This window comes from Musa acuminata, chromosome BXJ1-6 (genome assembly GCF_036884655.1).
Source record: "Musa acuminata AAA Group cultivar baxijiao chromosome BXJ1-6, Cavendish_Baxijiao_AAA, whole genome shotgun sequence".
In the NCBI taxonomy this organism is placed as follows: domain Eukaryota; kingdom Viridiplantae; phylum Streptophyta; class Magnoliopsida; order Zingiberales; family Musaceae; genus Musa; species Musa acuminata.
The window spans coordinates 36504887-36524354 of NC_088332.1; the positions used below are offsets into that span (position 1 = coordinate 36504887).

General features: G+C 36.5%; 1 protein-coding gene across 2 annotated transcripts in view; it reads left to right on the plus strand.

Annotated features, from left to right (window-relative positions):
• LOC135676784 (calcium-transporting ATPase 3, endoplasmic reticulum-type-like) overlaps nucleotides 1-19468 on the plus strand; it is a 59688-nt gene that overhangs the window by 32797 nt on the left and 7423 nt on the right. The window contains exons 16-29 of one of the 2 annotated variants that reach the window (XM_065188332.1): nucleotides 1907-2014; nucleotides 3948-4100; nucleotides 4208-4312; nucleotides 4688-4884; nucleotides 9098-9209; nucleotides 9484-9582; nucleotides 9658-9803; nucleotides 10224-10281; nucleotides 10415-10507; nucleotides 13011-13061; nucleotides 13174-13305; nucleotides 13824-13925; nucleotides 15955-16009; nucleotides 19002-19087. In XM_065188332.1, coding sequence (XP_065044404.1) covers nucleotides 1907-2014; nucleotides 3948-4100; nucleotides 4208-4312; nucleotides 4688-4884; nucleotides 9098-9209; nucleotides 9484-9582; nucleotides 9658-9803; nucleotides 10224-10281; nucleotides 10415-10507; nucleotides 13011-13061; nucleotides 13174-13305; nucleotides 13824-13925; nucleotides 15955-16009; nucleotides 19002-19087 — 1497 coding nt within the window. The remainder of the gene's footprint in view (nucleotides 1-1906; nucleotides 2015-3947; nucleotides 4101-4207; nucleotides 4313-4687; nucleotides 4885-9097; nucleotides 9210-9483; nucleotides 9583-9657; nucleotides 9804-10223; nucleotides 10282-10414; nucleotides 10508-13010; nucleotides 13062-13173; nucleotides 13306-13823; nucleotides 13926-15954; nucleotides 16010-19001; nucleotides 19088-19468) is intronic. The other variant, XM_065188333.1, reaches the window with a different exon arrangement.

Sequence of the window (19468 nt, forward strand, 5' to 3'; positions counted from 1 at the left end):
AAACTCTATTGCAGTTTATGCCAGTATTGTTGGTTGATGAATTGCACCACTGGCATCAACTCCAATTTCTATGACAAATTAATTGAGTCAACTTTTAATGCACCGATGTTAATGGAGTTGATTTCATTCTTGGTATAGGAACCACCTTTTATCTGTTACCACACCATGAGAATCAAGTTTGAGCATAATGATTGAGAAGAAGTGCGAGCAAAACAACCTATTTCTAACATTAACGAGCCCAAGCTATCCACCAATCTCATGTTCTAAATTGGTGATATCAATGCTTCATCTTGCGGGTGAGGTGAAATCCAAGGAGGGGCGGGTAGTTCCATTGTCTTCTTTCTTTTTGGATGCTGACCATAGATAATGGCCGTGACAACAGAACTGAGGAACAACAACAAAATAGCAGTAGTAGCTGCATAATTCTTAAAGGTCCATCCAGTCCTTAGGACCTAGCAACCCTCTCCTTGTGCATACAGAAGATAGGGAATTTTCATTTAAATAGGGGAGCAGGGCTCCTTGTGCATATATGGAAATAGGGAACTTCTCATTCAAATAGGGGAACAGGGTCCACTCTATTCATGAGCAAGAGACTGGTATCTTCCTGATTTTACAGAGGAGTGGCTGATATGTGATTAATGCAAAGGATCTTTGATCCTATTTGGGCAATGACACATCAGATAGGGTCCTGATCGTACTCTGATTAAGGGTGAAATCTCTTAAGTCCTTGTGAGACTCCGTATAGGGCAAATGATTGTCTTTCTGATTCTTACGCTGCATGGACAATAAAAAAGACCAATCAATGAGAAAAAAATATCGAACTATTGTTAGTTACAAGGGCAGCTTGGTCGTCTTTTCTCTTTTATTTATTTGGTAGGATTGGACATTAGTAGCCTGTTTATATGAGACTCTAAGCCGTCTTAAAGCATGCTTGGACTATATTTTGCAATATTCCAGCAATAAGTCATCTATTTTTAAAATTTTCTTTTGCGAGGTTTATTCTCTTCCTTGAACTAGAGAAACACTATTATGAGGTGTAATCTCTAACATTGTGGCAGGTTGCTGCACCTATATCCAAGCTGAACCAGACCAATTGAATCCTCTTCTTAGATCCAACCCAACCTGACTTTCAGTACTAGACCCCCGGGGTTTCTAGATGCTGATTAAATTTAATGTTTGTTCTAGTTGCGTTAGACTTGGGTGTGGGTAGTACTTGTTTAGTATTGAGCTTCTGAGTGACATATGGGGTGTGGAAATGGTGTTTGCCGTTGGCAGAGAGAAGAAAATGGAGGAGAGTGAGATTAATATAAATCTTAGAAGATCCTTCATTTCTTAAATGATTGAATTAAACATGAAATTCAATAACACTTCAAACTGTGTCTTCAAATGCTACTAGATAGTGTTGATTGGCACTAGCCTGACCCTCTATGAGTGTTAAATATATTCATTACTGAAGTATACCAAAAATTAAAAAAATAATTTTCTTTCTGCAGTGGTATACCACAGTTTACCTAATTACTATACCCACTGATATTCTGCACTAATTTGACACTCGTTGCTGTACGGTACGGACTGGTTTTAAAATTTTGCAGTCCAAACATCAAATTCTTTGGATACATATAGAAATAGATCAAAGAAATAACTTTTATATGAAGATGGATAAAACTCAAAAGCCCAGGTGCAAGATTTTTTATCTTGAGATCTTTCATATGTTTGATCTTCACCATTCAGCTCTCTTATTAGTCACATGAAGATTTGTTTCGTGGTATGAAGCAGAACTAAAGAATTATGCTTGAAAATGTATTTTCTGGAGTGGAGTTCATATTTTATGATTTTTTATTTCCAGTTAAAATTTATGCTGATGTATCCAGGTCTTTTGATCAGTAACATTCTTAAATGCTTTTAGGTCTGTGTTGTCCAATCTGTGCACCGTGGTCCTATCACTAATGATTATGCAGTTACTGGAACAACCTTTGCACCAGAGGGCATGATTTTTGATTCTGCTGGAATGCAGGTAAACTGCTTTTCTTCTGTCTTCCCTTTTTAAGGGGGCTTGAGTTGTATACAAAATGCATATTGTTAGATGAATGGAACTTGTGAAGCAGTTTAGTCCCTAAGAGTAAAACAAGGAAATCTATAAGACATCTCTATTTAAGTAAAACTTCCAGATATTGTGGTAAGAATGGCATGCTATTCGAAGCTTGTTTCCTTAAGTTCCATGTTTGCTTAGGGCCACATATTTGGATATGGAACTGGGTCAGGCTGATTTTATATTCAGAAAAGATTGAGTAGTGTGTAAACTATGAAGTAAAACAGTCTGTTATTTTTTCTTATTTATACTGAGTTACATTACTCTTGTACTTTCTGGTTGGAGGCTTTTTAATGAGGCCTTCACAATGCAGAGCTTTTGTTTGGATGTCTCAAGTTTTGCTTGCTTATTTCTCATATTCACTTGCTCACTGCTTATATATGAACAGAATTCATCTTCAACTTGCCTTCATGTACAACTTTATTTCACTTTCTTTTCTTGTTATCAAACCCTAAATGAGAAAGCAGTTATGTGATGGTTTCTTAATTACAAAAGAAAAGTATTTAGTACAAGTTACAGTATATGTTGATAAATACTACTGCTTTAACCTCCAGTTGACACTTGTTCTTCTATGGACTTCATAAGGGTGTTTCATGGAAATGTTGAAAATTTCGTGCACCCTTTAGATGACATTATCTAACAATCCTGCCCTTAATCGGTGTTTTTATTTTTGTTTTTGCTTTTTTTAGTGGAGTTGTGGGAAGGATGGGTTGATGAGTAATTGGAAGATGATATGCTGGATAATGTTCGTTTATAACATAACTGCACAAGTCTTTTGATGTGTAACAGATGAAGAGATAAGGAGAGGGCGAGAAAAAGTAGTGAGATATGAGAGAACAAAAGAAACTCTCTTTTTCAATTTTTCAAGAGAGAAATAAGAGCTAAATCTAATAGCTCGAAATGTGAAAGTTTGATAAGGTTTCAAAAACTAATATGCCGCACCAATCTTCCTCCCCCCTCTCCTTTTATAGATACCTTGTACATTGGATCCCCTCAACCACCTAATTAATAAGTCATAAAAGTCAAGCACAAATTACAATATATATTAAATTCGTGGTGCTTTGTACTTGATGGTTTTGAGTTTTAATAGTTATCACAAGATACAAACCATCTTTTTGAAATTTGATAGGTTTGAGATTGGAATCTATTGTCTTGGAATTTGGTAGCATTCATTGCTTAACATGAACTGCATCATCTTTCCTTGAGTAAATTTAAGTATTGAGGTAGTGTACATTTTATATTGGGTTGTCAATGGACAGATCAGCAAACTAGCTTATTAGATCTTATTATAAACTGGATTTAGACCAGCTGTGGTTGTGGAGGTTGAGCTTGGCTTAAAGTGTTTTTTGATTAAATTTATTGGTTAGCGCACCCCAAATTCTGGGCCGAGAACAACAAAAGCAAATTTTGGGCTTGATTTCCATAATATGTATCTATATTATCTTTACTCTAGTATGCTTAACATTTACTATGTTTTTTTTTATGTATTTATGATTTCATATTAGCTATAGGCTGCTTGACTATTGTGACCAGTATCATGATAATTTTGTTAAGAACTAGCAAATGCTATCGTTCCGGTCCGAGAGGATGCCGGTATGCGGACCGTCCTCTACCTGGCGGTACTAATGTTTTAACTGGTACCGAGGCATATTGATCGGTACCAGGACGTACCGACCAGTTTGCCTTGGCATATCGACGATAAATGCAGGTACGTACCGTACCGAGCTGCGCTTGATACGCTGGTACGGACCAGTATTCAAAACCCTGATCTTACCATCTCTTTTGTTCCCTACTTCCCTTCTTATCCTGTAGAATTTTTACAAGCACAATGCTGACATTTTTCTCACATCTTATGTAGCTTGAATTTCCTGCACAATTTCCATGTCTTCTTCATATAGCAATGTGTTCAGCTCTTTGCAATGAGTCTATACTACAATATAATCCCGATAAGAAAAACTATGACAAAATTGGGGAGTCAACCGAGGTTGCCTTGCGTGTTCTAGTGGAAAAGGTCAGTAAAACTTGTCTTTGTCAGGTTTTGGTTAATTTCTTTTTGTTTCATTTTGGAACAGTTGCTCTTCAGTAACATGTTGCAATAATCTTTATTGAATTTTTCAGGTTGGCCTTCCTGGTTTTGATTCTATGCCTTCTGCTCTGAATATTTTGAGTAAGCATGAGCGTGCATCATATTGCAACCGTTACTGGGAGCACCAGTTCAAAAAGGTATATGCTGATGCAAACATTTTAGTTTTGATAAATATGATGATAACTGTCAGCATTACTTATCAAACTGTGCTGTACTGACTGTATTACTCCATTTCTGCTTTTAACCTGGTCTAGCTAATTGCAAGAGATTTAGTATGTGCCAATCATTAAGGATGTTACCGTCGTCAACAACATTTTCTTGTGTTTGCTGTGCATGATATCAAACCATGTGGTTCTGAATGTCTTGGTATTTCATGTTGCATTGTCCTCCATACTTTCCCAAATTGGAATGTATTATGATATATTTTTAGGACAATTGAACAGTAGATATGATGTATGCAGTGATATTCATCATCTGTTTTCTCTAGTTGACAGCCATTTTCTTTTCCTTAGATATGTGTACTGGAGTTTTCTCGTGACCGCAAAATGATGAGCGTCCTTTGTAGTCGCAAGCAACAGGAGATCATGTTCTCAAAAGGTGCACCAGAGAGTATAATCACCAGGTGCACACATATCTTATGCAATGAAGATGGTTCTTCTATTCCATTAACCACAGATATCCGCAACGAGTTGGATGAGAGGTTTAAAAGGTCAGCTATGTGGTTGCTTTTTCTATACTATGTCATGAATATTCATATTAATTTTTGGAAGGTGAATATATTGTGCTATGACTTCATTGCTATTGATCTATTCTATTGTTCAAGTTGAGCCACACATCAATGACCATTCATTGTCTCTCTTTTGGAAGGTTTGCATCATTGGATGTGAACTTTTCATCTGATCACTAGATATTTACTTAGCTCTAATATGGAAGGAAAATTTTCATCTACTTACATTTGATAAGTCTACAATCACATACGTTGATCACATGACCGATACCTAAACAATGACTATGACCTTGACCCTGTTTTTCTTTGCTCTTGCACCAAGTCAGATGTACATGTAATTAGCTAGTTTAGTATTAATCTAGATGCTGTAAACTTAGTCTTTTATTTAAATCTTTTCTAGAAGCAAAAGACTTTTTGACCTTTTATAACCAGCAGTAGCTCGATTATAGCTTGTATTTGGAGGATCAAATATTGTTAGGTACCTCCATCTTTGGATTCTTATCTAATAACACAACTGTAATTCTACCAGTACCAGTTTTGGACTCTTAAACTCTTATTAAACCATTTTTAAAATTTTTTTGCCTCAACAATGAATCTGAATTTTGTTTTAAAAGACCTATTATGAACCACATATAAGAACACATTCATCAAAACTTCTAGAAATGCATGAAGCTAGCTGTTAGGACTCTAGCTAGGAGAGTCCTAATTGAGAGGGACATTCTGTTAGGACTCTAGCTAGGAGTGTTCTAATTGAGAGGGAGAGTCCTAATTGAGAGGGACATTCTGTTAGGACTCTAGCTAGGAGAGTCCTAATTGAGAGGGAGAGTCCTAATTGAGAGGGATATTCTGTTAGGACTCTAGCTAGGAGAGTCCTAATTGAGAGGGACATTCATGTAGGAGGTTTTTTCTTAGAGAAGAATTAGGAGTTGTAAGGGAATAGGAGTCTTGAGTAGGAGTCATATTAGGAGTTAGGGTTTAGAAGCCCTATAAATAGCCATGTATTCCTTCTCTTTTGATAAGCAATAGATGAATCTTTTCTGCAGCCTTTGAGCAGCAACTTGGAGGGAGGAACCCCTATAGGGTTCCAAGGAGGCCGATCCCCTAAAGAGATCAACCCCAAGTTTAGAATCTGCAAGGGTTCTAACACTAGCACATGATGCGTTATAGGTATTGCAAACCATATATTACAAATAATGAATTAAGTTGGATCATACAAGTCATACTTATGAGTGAGGCGGTTACTACCACCAAGACTAGTGTCATGTTTCTTGGGGAGGTAGGTCTAAGTCCACAATGTCACATGATTGTTTTGTCAGACCCATGAATGATTCTAGTCCTGCAACTTTTAATATCAGTGTTGCTAGATATAACTTGTAATGGTTGTGGCATTTTTTATTGAGTTTAATTCTGGTATTGGCGATTATGTCAGCATATTAGGGTAAATAAGGCTTCTGTACTAACTGAAATTGAGCCCGTTCTATGTTGTGTGATCATGACAATTGTTGAGTAGTAAAATTGTTATTACTACATTGCTGATTTTGGTAAACTAGAACCATGTTAACATCGTATTGTAACCTTTTTATTCTATGTTGGTAGGAAGGTTTTGTACATGATAAGATCCTGTCTGACTTGTAGCTATCACATCTTCTCAAAGCCATCAGCTGCCTTCACCTTATCTTCCCTCCCATGAATTAATATGTTGGATGATCTGATACCATGATCGTTGTCTTTAAGGACATGAATAAAATAGAACTCCTTTGTCCACTCCACCTCTCTGTGTTTTGCTTGCTGAGAATATAACATCCCTTTCCTTGGCCATCATCATTGGTAGGCATGTTACTATTCATCTCACTATCATTGTTGTAGATTTATTTCATGGAGACCAAAATGAGATTGAGAAGTCTTATCATCCTCAAAGTGTTACTCATTGATGGCATCGCATTAGCTTATTGATCATGAAAGTGGCCTTTCCCCTTGTCTCCTTATAGGAATTATTGAAACAAATTTTCTGTACCTTGATAAACTGACATCTTATAGCTTGACTGTGGCCTGGCATCTACATTGGTCTTTATATCAAGTAGTTTCATCCTATTAGGTATCCTTAATTTGTTCTGAAATGAACCAAGAGTGGATGTTGTGGACCTCCTATCTCATCGAGAAATGAATCATCCTAGGTTTTCCTACACATAACTGGTTTTTTATTGGGTCTTAAACATCCAGATTAAAGTCATTGCCAACTGTCTCTTTTCTTTCTTTGTGCAACTTTAGGAAATGCAACTGTAGATGCTTGGTACACCGATACTGCACTAGTCTGACTGGTTGCTGAAAATGGTAACAGACAGATTTAAATCCTTGAATGAAATTACAATTTCTTCGATGATACAAAGGGTATAATCATCATATCTCCAAGGGTCAGAGAGAACCTTTGTAATCTCCTTGGATAAGTGCATACTGTACAAGGTGGTAAAAATAGCCAATCTGCAACCTTTTTGCCATGTTAACTTAGCATATTATTATGCAAGGTTCGCCGTACCATAGAGGACCACTCGGTATGGACCGGTATGGTTTGGTATAGCTTGGTACGTATCGTACCGATAGTTGGTCTATACACCGGTATAGACCGATAAGGCAAACCATATTATTATGTACAACTACTTAACGATGATAATGATATTATTCGCTGCATCATGTAATCTAGAAGACAAAAAATGTGCTTCTCCAAGGTGTCCTAGTGGATGAACTCACAAAATGGGAGCTATATGAGTCACTCAATGTGAAGATGACCTTGAATCTTTTTCTTTTCGGGAGTAGACTTCAAGATATGAAAATGGAAAATTGAGTGACAAAAGGCTCTAGGAGCTCTCGTTTTGTAAATTTCTTTGTTAAGATATGCATCTATTGATGATTAATTATAATTCAAACAATCCATCTGTTGCACCTTTGTCACTCAGTGATTGTCGTATCGCCTGAGACAATATAAAACTGCGGTACATACCGGTCCGGGCATGGATTGATATGCGGACCACCCTCATTTTAGGTGGTCCGGTATAACCCGTGGAAAAATACAAAAGTAATGTTAAACAACCCTAGTTCTCGTCCTTGCCATCTTCTCGCTATATTGTTGCTGTTCGATGTTGCTGCTGCTGCCATTCGCTAGTGTCTATCTCCTAGGTACACTCCCACCTCGTCTTCTCCTGCTTTTCTTCCTTTTTCCATCTGCTCCACCGTATCTTCTTCTTCCTCCTCCATTGCTTCCTCTTCTTCCTTATTCCTCTCAATCTTCGTTCCTCTTCCTCCTTTCTTCCTTTGTGAAGCATATGTATGTACCATTGTGTTGACACATGGTACACTAGTACCGATCGGTACATCTTGGTCTGATCAGATCATTAAAACAAGGTTGGTACCCGAAACGCCGATCCTTGTTCACTCTCCTCTTTATCTATATGATATGAAGAATATGGTGTCCATAAAAATTATGTAAATATATGCCCATAAGTTTGTCACCAACCCTTTTAAAATTCAATGGTATTATCCAAGGTTTGCTGTATCGATGCATATCGCTTAGCATGGGCAGTACATATCGGTCCGATAGGATACCTATATGTGGACCGCCCTCTACCGGGCGATACCGATCACTTTACCCTGTATCGGGCGATATGGGGTCTATACCGGGGGGTAACAGTCAAAATCCGATCGTTACTGACCTGTATCGGTTGGTAACGGTCGGATTTCGACCGTTATCGATCAAGGACTGAGATTGCCCTATACTCATATTATCATATTTCCACTCTCCTAACCTTAATAAAACTATGATTTGTTGATTGGATCAAATTTAAGAGGTTAATTTGTGAGGACTAAGAGGAAGAACACTTTAATCAAGAGGTATGTATTCTCTTTCTAGATTTTTATTGATTTATGAGATGATTAATCAGTTACCATTGAAGCAGTCTAATTTCACTATATCTTTCATGTCTGCTCTTCCAGATGTCACTTATATTTATGTTTCAGTTATTGATCATCAGACCTACTGTTACCACAATTAATTTGGCCTATTGTTACCACACATATAACTAATTTTGCCGGAAAATTGTGACTTCTAAACTTGTACATTCTTTGCAGCCAATTATTTAATATTTATTGTCTAATTTTGACAATCTTGTATCTAGACTTTGCTAATCATTTATTGGATGATCAGTTTTGCAGGAAAAGATACCCTAAGATGTTTGGCATTAGCATTGAAGCGCATGCCCATGGGTCAGCAAACAATTTGCCATGAGGATGAGACAAACCTTACATTTATTGGATTGGTAGCAAAATTTCTTTATTTATTTGTTATTTTCCCCTGCTTTAGTCCATTGTCAATATGTGCAACTATCTTGCTTATCTAATCTTTTGGTTTTAGATGATAATTTTTGATAACATGTTTGGTGAACTTGAAGTTCTATTTGCATGACTAGTCATTTAATAGTTTTATTTTTTCACCTTTTACCCACTTAAATTGAATTAATTAAATATTTTGTTACAAGTGTTATCACTGATAGTATTCTATATTCTGTTCATCTTCTTGCAATACCTGTGAAGGTTGGAATGCTGGATCCACCAAGGGAGGAAGTAAGAAATGCGATCTTATCATGTATGTCTGCTGGAATACGGGTAATAGTTGTCACTGGTGATAATAAAGTAAGTATCATGTTTTGAAATATATTATCATTTGATATTGCCCTCAAGTGAAATATTTGGTCTTTTCCTTACTAGACTACAGCAGAATCTCTATGTCGGCGAATTGGTGCTTTTGAGCATCTGGGGGATTTCACTGGGTATTCTTATACAGCCTCTGAATTTGAAGAACTCCCAGCTTTACAACAGACATTAGCATTGCAAAGGATGGTGCTTTTCACTAGGTACATAAAACCTTTGTACTGGATATTCTTTCACTTATTGAATACAATTTGATGAATTGTGGACTTAGTTTTGTTGTCTGTACAAGTTAGTATTAGCTTTAAGGGACAGGTTTAAAATCTATGATATTGGTTTTTGACATCTTGTTGGATTGTTATACTGCCCAGTATCACTTCAAAATAATTTAAAATGAATAAACAAACAGTACCAGAAATATGAGACGTACCAGCCCTTGGTTGGATTGGTAAGTTCTGGTCAACACATACTGGTCCGACCAATATTTGAAATCTTGATTTCTCATTGGTGCCAATATGTGTTTTGTGCTGGTGATCAATTAAAAAATGGTATTTTTTTGTGCATTTCAACAAATCACTGTTTTCATCTGGGAATAGTTGATATCTGGTTTATTATCATACTGATAGGGTTGAACCGTCTCACAAGAAGATGCTGGTTGAAGCCTTACAAAATCAGAATGAAGTGGTAGGCCTGTTGTCTGATTGTCCAGTTACATCAGCGGTTGTAATTCAGTAAAATAATCTAGTCTATGCAGCATAATGTTTTTTATAAAATTGCTGAGTGACGACATGTTTGAACTTTTGTCATTCTGCACAAGGTTGCAATGACCGGTGATGGTGTTAATGATGCACCTGCATTGAAGAAGGCAGACATAGGAATTGCAATGGGATCGGGAACTGCTGTTGCTAAGGTAAACCTTTTTTGCCTAAATTTTCATAAAAACTCTGATAACTGTAGTACTTGTATTCATATATGTGCTCAAGATGTCATCGTCTTTATCTTCTAGCTCAAAGTTGATATGTTTAATGTAAAATTAACTATTGACATCAGCACTATTGATACTGAATTGTTAACCATGTTTAATTGATCCATGAGAGAGTCTGCCTAAGATGCTAGGAGGGTCGTTGGTCAACGATAGTATCTTGTAATACTCTGATTGGATTTAGTTAATACCAAGTCGTTTGAGTTCTCCTGAGGGTTTAGCCCACATGGTTTTGGGTTCAAGATGTGGCAAATATGTTATTGAAATAACCACTTATGGTCTGTGGGCAAAGTTGGGACTTACTGTACTACTTGATGAATCTCTTGTCCAGTGGAGACGTGCACCAAGTGTGACGACAACGGCATGGTGGGCTATAATGTCATCAGACCCTGCATCATGTGTGGGGATTCCTGGGTAATCCATGTGATTTGATACGGGTGACCTCAGGAGGACATTGGTGATTTAACTGGGGTGACTATAATACTCTGGTTTGATTCAATTAATATCACATCATTTGTGGTCTTGGCTTTGATTAGAAGATGATTTACAATCCACTCCTATTTTGTGAGGACTTTATTGGAGAGGGGACTTTGGGCTTTGGTTATGACAATCTATATTTTTGGCTGCAACTAGAGCTAGCACCTGAAGTTGCCCAACATTTAAGACCTCTTGGAGAACAGTAAATAACTGGTTTTGCCATTGGGGTAATGTTTATGTCAAAAGCACAAATAAGTTAGTCTGATATAAGTTAACCTTATAACCTGCTGGCCTTTTTGGTGGTTAGAAAGATCCACCTAATGGTCAATGTTTAAAGTTGGCTGATGGGAAGAAACTCTACAATGTTTCTTATCACTCAAAAATTCTATAAAGGTCCACCCTAGAGAAAAGTGCAACTGAGTAGCTTATTAAGTCTTTAATTCTGTTCACATTACAATTGGAAAGAAAATTGACATGGAAAAAATACACATTTTTTATTTTGTAGTATAAAAGTTAAAAAGTATACTTGGGACGTATAAAATTCTTTTTAAATTAGACATTTTTTGTGCTTCAAAGCAAGGTTTGAAATATCGTACCGTACTGGCGTTTCGACATTCGCTCGGTATGGTAAGATACAATATACTGAGCGGTATACCATTCGGTATACCTCTCGATGTGTATATATATATATATATATATATAATTCGGCGACGTCGCCGAAGCAACGTCGCCTCTTTCTTCTCCCCAGGTGGGGCGATGTCGCCTCATTTATATATATATATATATATATATATATATATATATATATATATATATATATATATATATATATACCGTCCGGTAATGGGCGGTCCGTATACCGGTCAGCTGACGGACCAGTACGTACCGCCCGGTACGGGTGGTATTATTCGAAACTACATACCTTGCTTGAAAGTTGCTTTTGATGCTACCTTAATTTTGATAAGGAAGTAGGTCAAGAGGTTTGAAGGTTGTAGTCCTAAATTTTATGGGAAACATAACCCGATTGAATGAGTGTGATTTATTGCCTATGCCATGTTATGCCAGATTTAAGAGGGTGCCTGGTTCCTACGATAATCTGGAAAATAATCATTTTTCATTAGTTCATACATATTATCATGGTTCGTCTTACTGGTCCATACTTGTGTACCGATCAACTGTTGGTACGGTATGTACCAAGTTGTACCAAGCATCTTGACACACGGTATATGGGGGCGTACTGATATACCAACCATATCAGTCCCTTGTCGGACCAGTACATACCGCCCGTACCGGGTGGTACAATGAACCTTGCATATTACATCTCATTCTTCTGGAAATTTCAGATTCAAGATTGCATTTCCTTCTTCTAATTGTCATATTAGTTTAACATCAACGGAACATAGCAATGCTATTCAAACACAAAGGTCTCTCTTCCTCTCTCTCTCTTTCACAACTTACAAACACTATTTATGATGATTAATGTCAAGGTTTGAAATATCGTACTGTACCGGTGTTTCGACATTCGCTCGGTATGGTACGATATAGTATATCGTTCGGTATACCGCTCGGTATATATATATATATATATATATATATATATATATATACTTGGTGATGTCGCCTCGTTTATATATATATATATAATTTATATATAAAATATTTTTATAAAAGGCGATGTCGCGTCGCCTCGGCGACGTCGCATTTAAAAAAAAAATATTTTCCTTCTCCAGATGACGTCGCCTTTAATATATATATATATATATATATATATATATATCGTCCGGTAATGGGCGGTCTGTGTACCAGCTGATGGACCGGTACATACCGCCCGGTACGAGCAGTATTATTCGAAACTGCATACCTTGGTTAATATATTATATATGTGGAATTTGTATAGAAATTTAAACCTATACTCCATGGTTCATAAATGACAAATTTTCCTTTGGTTGTTCAGAGTGCTTCTGATATGGTGTTGGCTGATGACAATTTTGCTTCAATTGTTGCGGTAGGTCTCTTACCCGTGTGGTTCTATCAATTAATAATTGTGTCTTAAAAGATCTTTTGAAAGGTGTCTTGTTATTCCTGTTGCCATTTATTGTAGATATGATTCTGAACAGGCTGTTGCAGAAGGAAGGGCTATATACAATAACACAAAGCAATTTATCAGATACATGATTTCATCAAATATTGGTGAAGTAGTCTGCATTTTTGTGGCAGCTGTTCTTGGAATGCCAGACACCTTGGTTCCTGTAAGTACTTGATTTAAGGTTTTTTTTCTTCATGTTCTAGGTAGCAACCAATGTATAATAATTTCCTCGTTCTAACACCACAGAGAATATTCGGTTATCTGTCACTCTTTAATATAATGCTTATGCATTACCTGTTCTCCTATTTGTGTTCCTCCTCTCTGACGCCACCCAAAGCTAGGTGATATCCACATCAAGAATTGCACATACTTCCTTTATCATTTTTACCCATGTTATATAGTTGAAGTTCTTTTGCCCTACACAGGACTCGATGGTAAGACAACATCGATGTAGGCAACCCAAAGTGCTTGTTGTTTTTGCTGTATTGTTGGACTAACAAACCGACATTAACATCATGAACCTATTTTTGGACTAACAAACATATGCTAGTACAGTATCATGAACCAACTTCTTGCTGTTCTTTGAGAGCTTGCATGCCATTATTTTGTTTGTAATAATAGTTGTTATTGTATACTGGACCTTGAGAACCAACATGAACAGTTGAATGTTTCATAATTCAGGTGCAGCTCCTGTGGGTAAATTTGGTAACTGATGGCCTGCCCGCAACAGCAATTGGTTTTAACAAGCAAGATACTGATGTGATGATGGCAAAGCCTCGTAAGGTATATTACACCAATAATTCTAGAACGAACATCAGCTTTCTTTGTTAGGAGCTGGCGATCTTTGTTGTGCAAAGTGTTGACGTGCAGTCCAACTAAACCTGCATCTGATGATTACTGAACAATTGTTTATCCTTATTTTATTTTTTCCACTTTTTGTTCTTTACGTAATGTCAGTAATATACATGACTTGGTGTAGCTCCTTAGCATGGACTATTTAAGCAGTTCAGCATGTTGGATAGTCTGAAGGTGCTAAGGACATCGTTAGATGGTTGGTAACAATGGCCACCATGTAAGACATTAATTAGCTGTGATAATGGATGAATTTCTGTGTATAAGATCAATGTAATACATGCTATATACTATGATGCTTGGAGTTGGCTGTTACCATCATATCCAAAATTTTACATTTCGGGTACTCGACCCACGGCAGTACATGGCCAGGCCAGTATTGGTCCGGTCCTTGTTGGCATATTGATGCATGGTATGCCTGTGTGTATTACGGAACAAGGGGGAATGAAGAGGTGGTAGCCGAGAAGACAACATAGTAGAAGAGGGCAGGGGAGGGTGGCGGAGAAGAGGAGAAATATTCAAGCCTGGACCGATGTGTTTGGCCTGGTACTTACCGGTCCTGGCAGAACATAAAACCATGATAATACTCATGTCAACAGAACACTACATATACTGCTAAGGATGATGAGCTTGGCAGACATGTAGCACTCAGTCAAACCTGTTTGGACTCTGGTGGTAGCTGGACTTGATTGATTCTGGTTGATTATAGCTATTCTGGAGTAGTGCCAACTGGTAGCCAATGCTGCTGAGTTTTAAGTCCATGAGATGCCCTCAAAATTTCTACACAAAATCCATCCACTAAATAGATAAAAGAGAAGAGAAAAGGAGAAAACGGATAAGAAAAGAAAATGCATTTTCAGAAACAGATCTAGAATTTGTTAATCTATTTTACCTTTAAAGCAGCTATAAGGATAGATTAATTTATTCCTAAAATTTATGAAATAGTTTTAAAATTATAGTATTTTACTATATAATTATCTTAGATTTTATTCATTATAGTATTTTACTATATCATTATTTTAGATTGCATTCATTAATATTTCAATAGTTAATCTTTATGTACTTCAAATTGGTTGCAAATCCACTTCGAGGTGAGTATTTTTCACTTTTTGGGTTGCTCTTTATATCAAGTCAGCCCCTAGTAATGGGAAAAGGCTTAAAAGTGGTGGCTGATTAGTATTCGTATCTTATTATTAATTATAGACAAATCCCTGAAAAGCTTTATTCATATGTTCTCCTCCTTTTGCAGGGATTGCCATTTTGGGTCAAACTCAAATACGTGTTGAAGTGAATTTTATTCATTAACTCTAATGCTTCCTAAACTTGAAAGAATCCTTTTTTGAATCTTGAGAATCCTTGAATCATGTTTGTTCAACATGATTTGACTTATTATTTCAAGTAAGCTGTAGTGTGTAAAATTGGTAGACATGCTGCTCCTAGGAAGTAGCACTAGCGCATCTTGGTTTAAGTCCAAATGGCAGCATCCTATAAATCCTATTATCTCTTGGCTTGTATGCATCTACAACTAGACCATAGTGTGGATCAGCCAAACTTGGATTGTTAAACTTAACTGTTTTGGTTGGGACACTCTAAAAGCCCATCCACCTATCTCAGAAGACAGGTTAAAGTTGAGTCTAGATCTTGTTAAAAGGTTTAAACAAAAGTTCCATGATCCTCTTGTTAACAATGTAGAGTTTGAGACTTATGCATCATGAGCCTCCATTGTTCTCCAACAGTCAGTGATTTACCTCAAAGGGTATTGTCATAAATCATCTGGTTTGTCATTGGCAGGTGCCACAATAGATATGTTAATAAATCCTCAAAAGGGTGTTGTGCATTACAATCTAATTTTTCTAGGGATTAATATGTGTATCAATGTTTACAGGTCATTAAAATGCAATATTTCCATGAGCTATACATAATGCAAAGTTTTGCTGAATTTGGTATTGCATCTTTGCAGGTTAGTGAAGCTGTAGTTACCGGATGGTTATTTTTCCGTTATTTAGTTATTGGAGGTATGTTGCAGCCCTGCAATTGTCATCATTATATACTATTACAGCCTAACCTGAAAAGCTATAGTTACTAGATGGCTATTTTTTGTTATTTAGTTATTGGAGATACGTTGTAACTGTTATCATTACATAGTGTTACGACCTCTTTGTCTGATTGCTTTTTTATTTGATAAATGAAACTTGTGTATACATTTGGATTATGTTTTACATATTATATTGATAAGTTGATAATGTTAAGTTATTCATCTGTTTTATATATTCTAAAGTGGCCTAACTCTCAAAGAGTTAGGAGAAGTTGCTGAATCCCCAGGGGGAATGACGATTGGCCAGATTTGCTCAACAGTTTTGCTATAAGGGAGGCTGTGGTAGAAGAAAGGAGATAGTGTTGGTGAAAAGGGGAAAGTGGTTTGGAGGGTCGTGAGTGTTATCCATGAATTTTTTAGGGGGCTCTATTTTCAGTGGGGTTTCAGTGAAATCAGGTTGCATTGCATCCTAATTTGTAGATATCTTAGTTGTTTAACCAGCTCACTAGAATATAGCTAGAATCTAAGTAATCTATGTCCCAGTCGCCTGTCCGACAAGTACATACCACTCTTTATGGGCAGAAACTGTGTATGTCAATTCATGCTCACCAATGGTCAAAACATCCACACTGAACACTCTGCTTCTGGTGCATTTGAATTAACAGAGTAAAAAAAGGAGGTTGGCACGGAGTGTGGTGTGAGAAAAATATCTTTCTGAAGTTTTATCTTGTTTTTCCTCTTCAACTTCTCCCTTGTTCTTTTTTTAGTTTATATGGAGTAAGGATTATAATTTCGAATAATACTGCCCGTACCGGGCGGTACGTATTGGTCCTTCAGCAGATCGGTACACAGATCGCCCACTACCGAGCGGTATATATATATATATATATATATATATATATATATATATATATATATATATATATGCGACGTTGCCTTCGCGATGTCGCCTCTTTCTACCTAGGCGGGAAAAGGCGATGTTGCGTCGCCTTTTTCGGCAACGTCACCCCGCCTGGGGAGAGGAGAGACAATGACGTCGCCAAATTATATATATATATATATACCGAACGGTATACCGCTCGGTATATAGTACCGTACCGAGCGAATGTCGAAACTCCGGTATGATACGATATTTCAATCCTTGATATGGAGTGCTTTCACTTTTTTTTTTCCCTTGTACTATCTACCCTGTATCCTACCCATTCTCTGTCTTGTTGTTAATTTTGCATGGCTTTTGATTATTACATCTATGATGATGAAAATTCCAATAGCGAAGTAACAATCTAGAGAATCAATAAAATAAAATACCCAAAAAAAATAGTTCAAAGATTTAGATTTACATGGTTTGACACCCTAATTTGGGGAGAAAAGTCGAAAACTATGTTCTTCACTATGTTAATAGGAAAATACAATAAAGAAAATTTTCTTTTGAGTATTTCTTAACTCAATCCTAAAGCTTTTCTTGTAAACTCAAAATTTTGCTTACTCAACCAAGGTATAACGAAACCATGAGAGCATTCAAGGTCTTTTTTTTTTTCCTTCACAAACCTAATGCCTGTGATACACAGTAATTTATAAAATAATCAATCCTTAATTTTCAAGGATTCTTTTACTTCAAGAAAAGTCTTTCCAAATTTGGATTCCTTGTTAATCAAGTCAGTTTACTTTCAAGTTTTCTTGTAAGTAAATATATTACTAATTAATAACTTTTAGAAATAATTATCAATCTCAGCAACGGCTTGTTAGTTTTTATGGTTATGCTTTTTTTCTTCTCATTTTGATGCTTCTTTTCTTTTGACAGTAGCAAGTAGCAATGACTTGATCAGATGTCTCCTCATCCTTTTCTTTATCTTTCATCTTTCTATAATTTTTTCAATTCCCATTTTGCTTCTTGAGGGCATATAATCTTAGATTGTTGTCATGATGAACAAGTAGGACTGTCGTTATGAGCTTTTGCTAAAGCAGCATTTATCTGTGAGGAAATGGCAAGGTACGTGAATGTTATGTTGCTCCATAGCAACTTGGAGGTTGCAGGTCTGAATTGTTGAGTTTCGTCTGTTTGGGTGACATTATGTACCTGTGACCCTCGCAACACCATATTTAGCAATCTGCACTATGGTTGCTATCTAGTCCCTCAAGCATACATTTTAATTAGTGAGATTAAATAGGTTGCCCTTCTCGCACAAAAACATTTTATGGTCCCACTTCTCCCCAGATTTGCCTAAAAGTAACATTTAGGTTTATATCTTTAATTGTGAGCAATCCACTCGAACATTTTTTGTGGGCATGGAGTTAATGTCATACCTACTGACTGTTGATGCATGATAAACATAATGATAATGGTTCATAAAAGAGTATGAGCATAAAACTAAGGGCATGCAATTTGACTAGAAATATGAAATATGTGCCACTAGGCTAAAAGGTTGCTAAAAGTTAGCCCCTGTGAATTTCCTAGCAATATCTTAAATTTGCAATTACAAAAAAATAAATAAATGGGCGAAGGTAGGAGACATAATGGATGGATATTGTTTTTGGTGCTACCCAGTTGACAATCCAAAAGGTAAAAATGGATTGAGAAATTAGCAAAAGGAAAAATAGGCTCTCAAGTGCGCTTTTGTTCGGTAAAGCATGTGTGCATTTGAAAAGGATGTGTGTTGTAAAAATGAAAGAACTGAGTGAAAAACAACTCTGCGATAGGAGTTGTATCTCTTGTACTTCATCTTGTACTTCATGAGGACCAGAGTGTTGTAAGTTGCGATTGTTTGGAGGAATGACATAGATGGGAGGAAGGTTCTTTAGGAGATATATAGAACTTATACTAAAGACTCTAAAGCTTGTAGTAACTTTGTATAGCACTGCTAGCATCAAGATTTCCTTAATTGCTTATGTTGGTGCTTCTATGTTGCAGTACGTAACTGCCAAGATTTTTTTTTTCAGTATCTGGTTTTTACTCAGTTGTATTCTTGATGCAGCTTATGTAGGTCTTGCTACGATCACTGGGTTTGTATGGTGGTTTGTCTATTCTGATAAAGGTCCCAAATTGCCATACTATGAATTGGTAATCTGTCAATTTTGTCTTTATTATTTTTCCAACTATTTCCTGCTGCTTAGGAAGTCCATCTTCTGTTGAGTTGGATCGGACTGCCTTGTTTTGTACCGATTCAGGTGAAACAGGCTTCCTTGGTTTTATATCTTCTAACTACAATTTGTAATAGTCTCCTTAGCAGTCTGTGACACTTTAGATAGTTTTCCCTTTAACTTATTCTCTATCAAAACTACTGCAAACAAAAATATCTTTTTTTACATCTTTCCTAGTAACTCCATATGTCCATCTCAACATTTTCATTTTAATAATACAAACTTTCTGTATATGTTTTTTTTTTTTTTGCTTAGATCCATAAAACATAGCTGGTATAATAACAACAGTCCTATAGATATT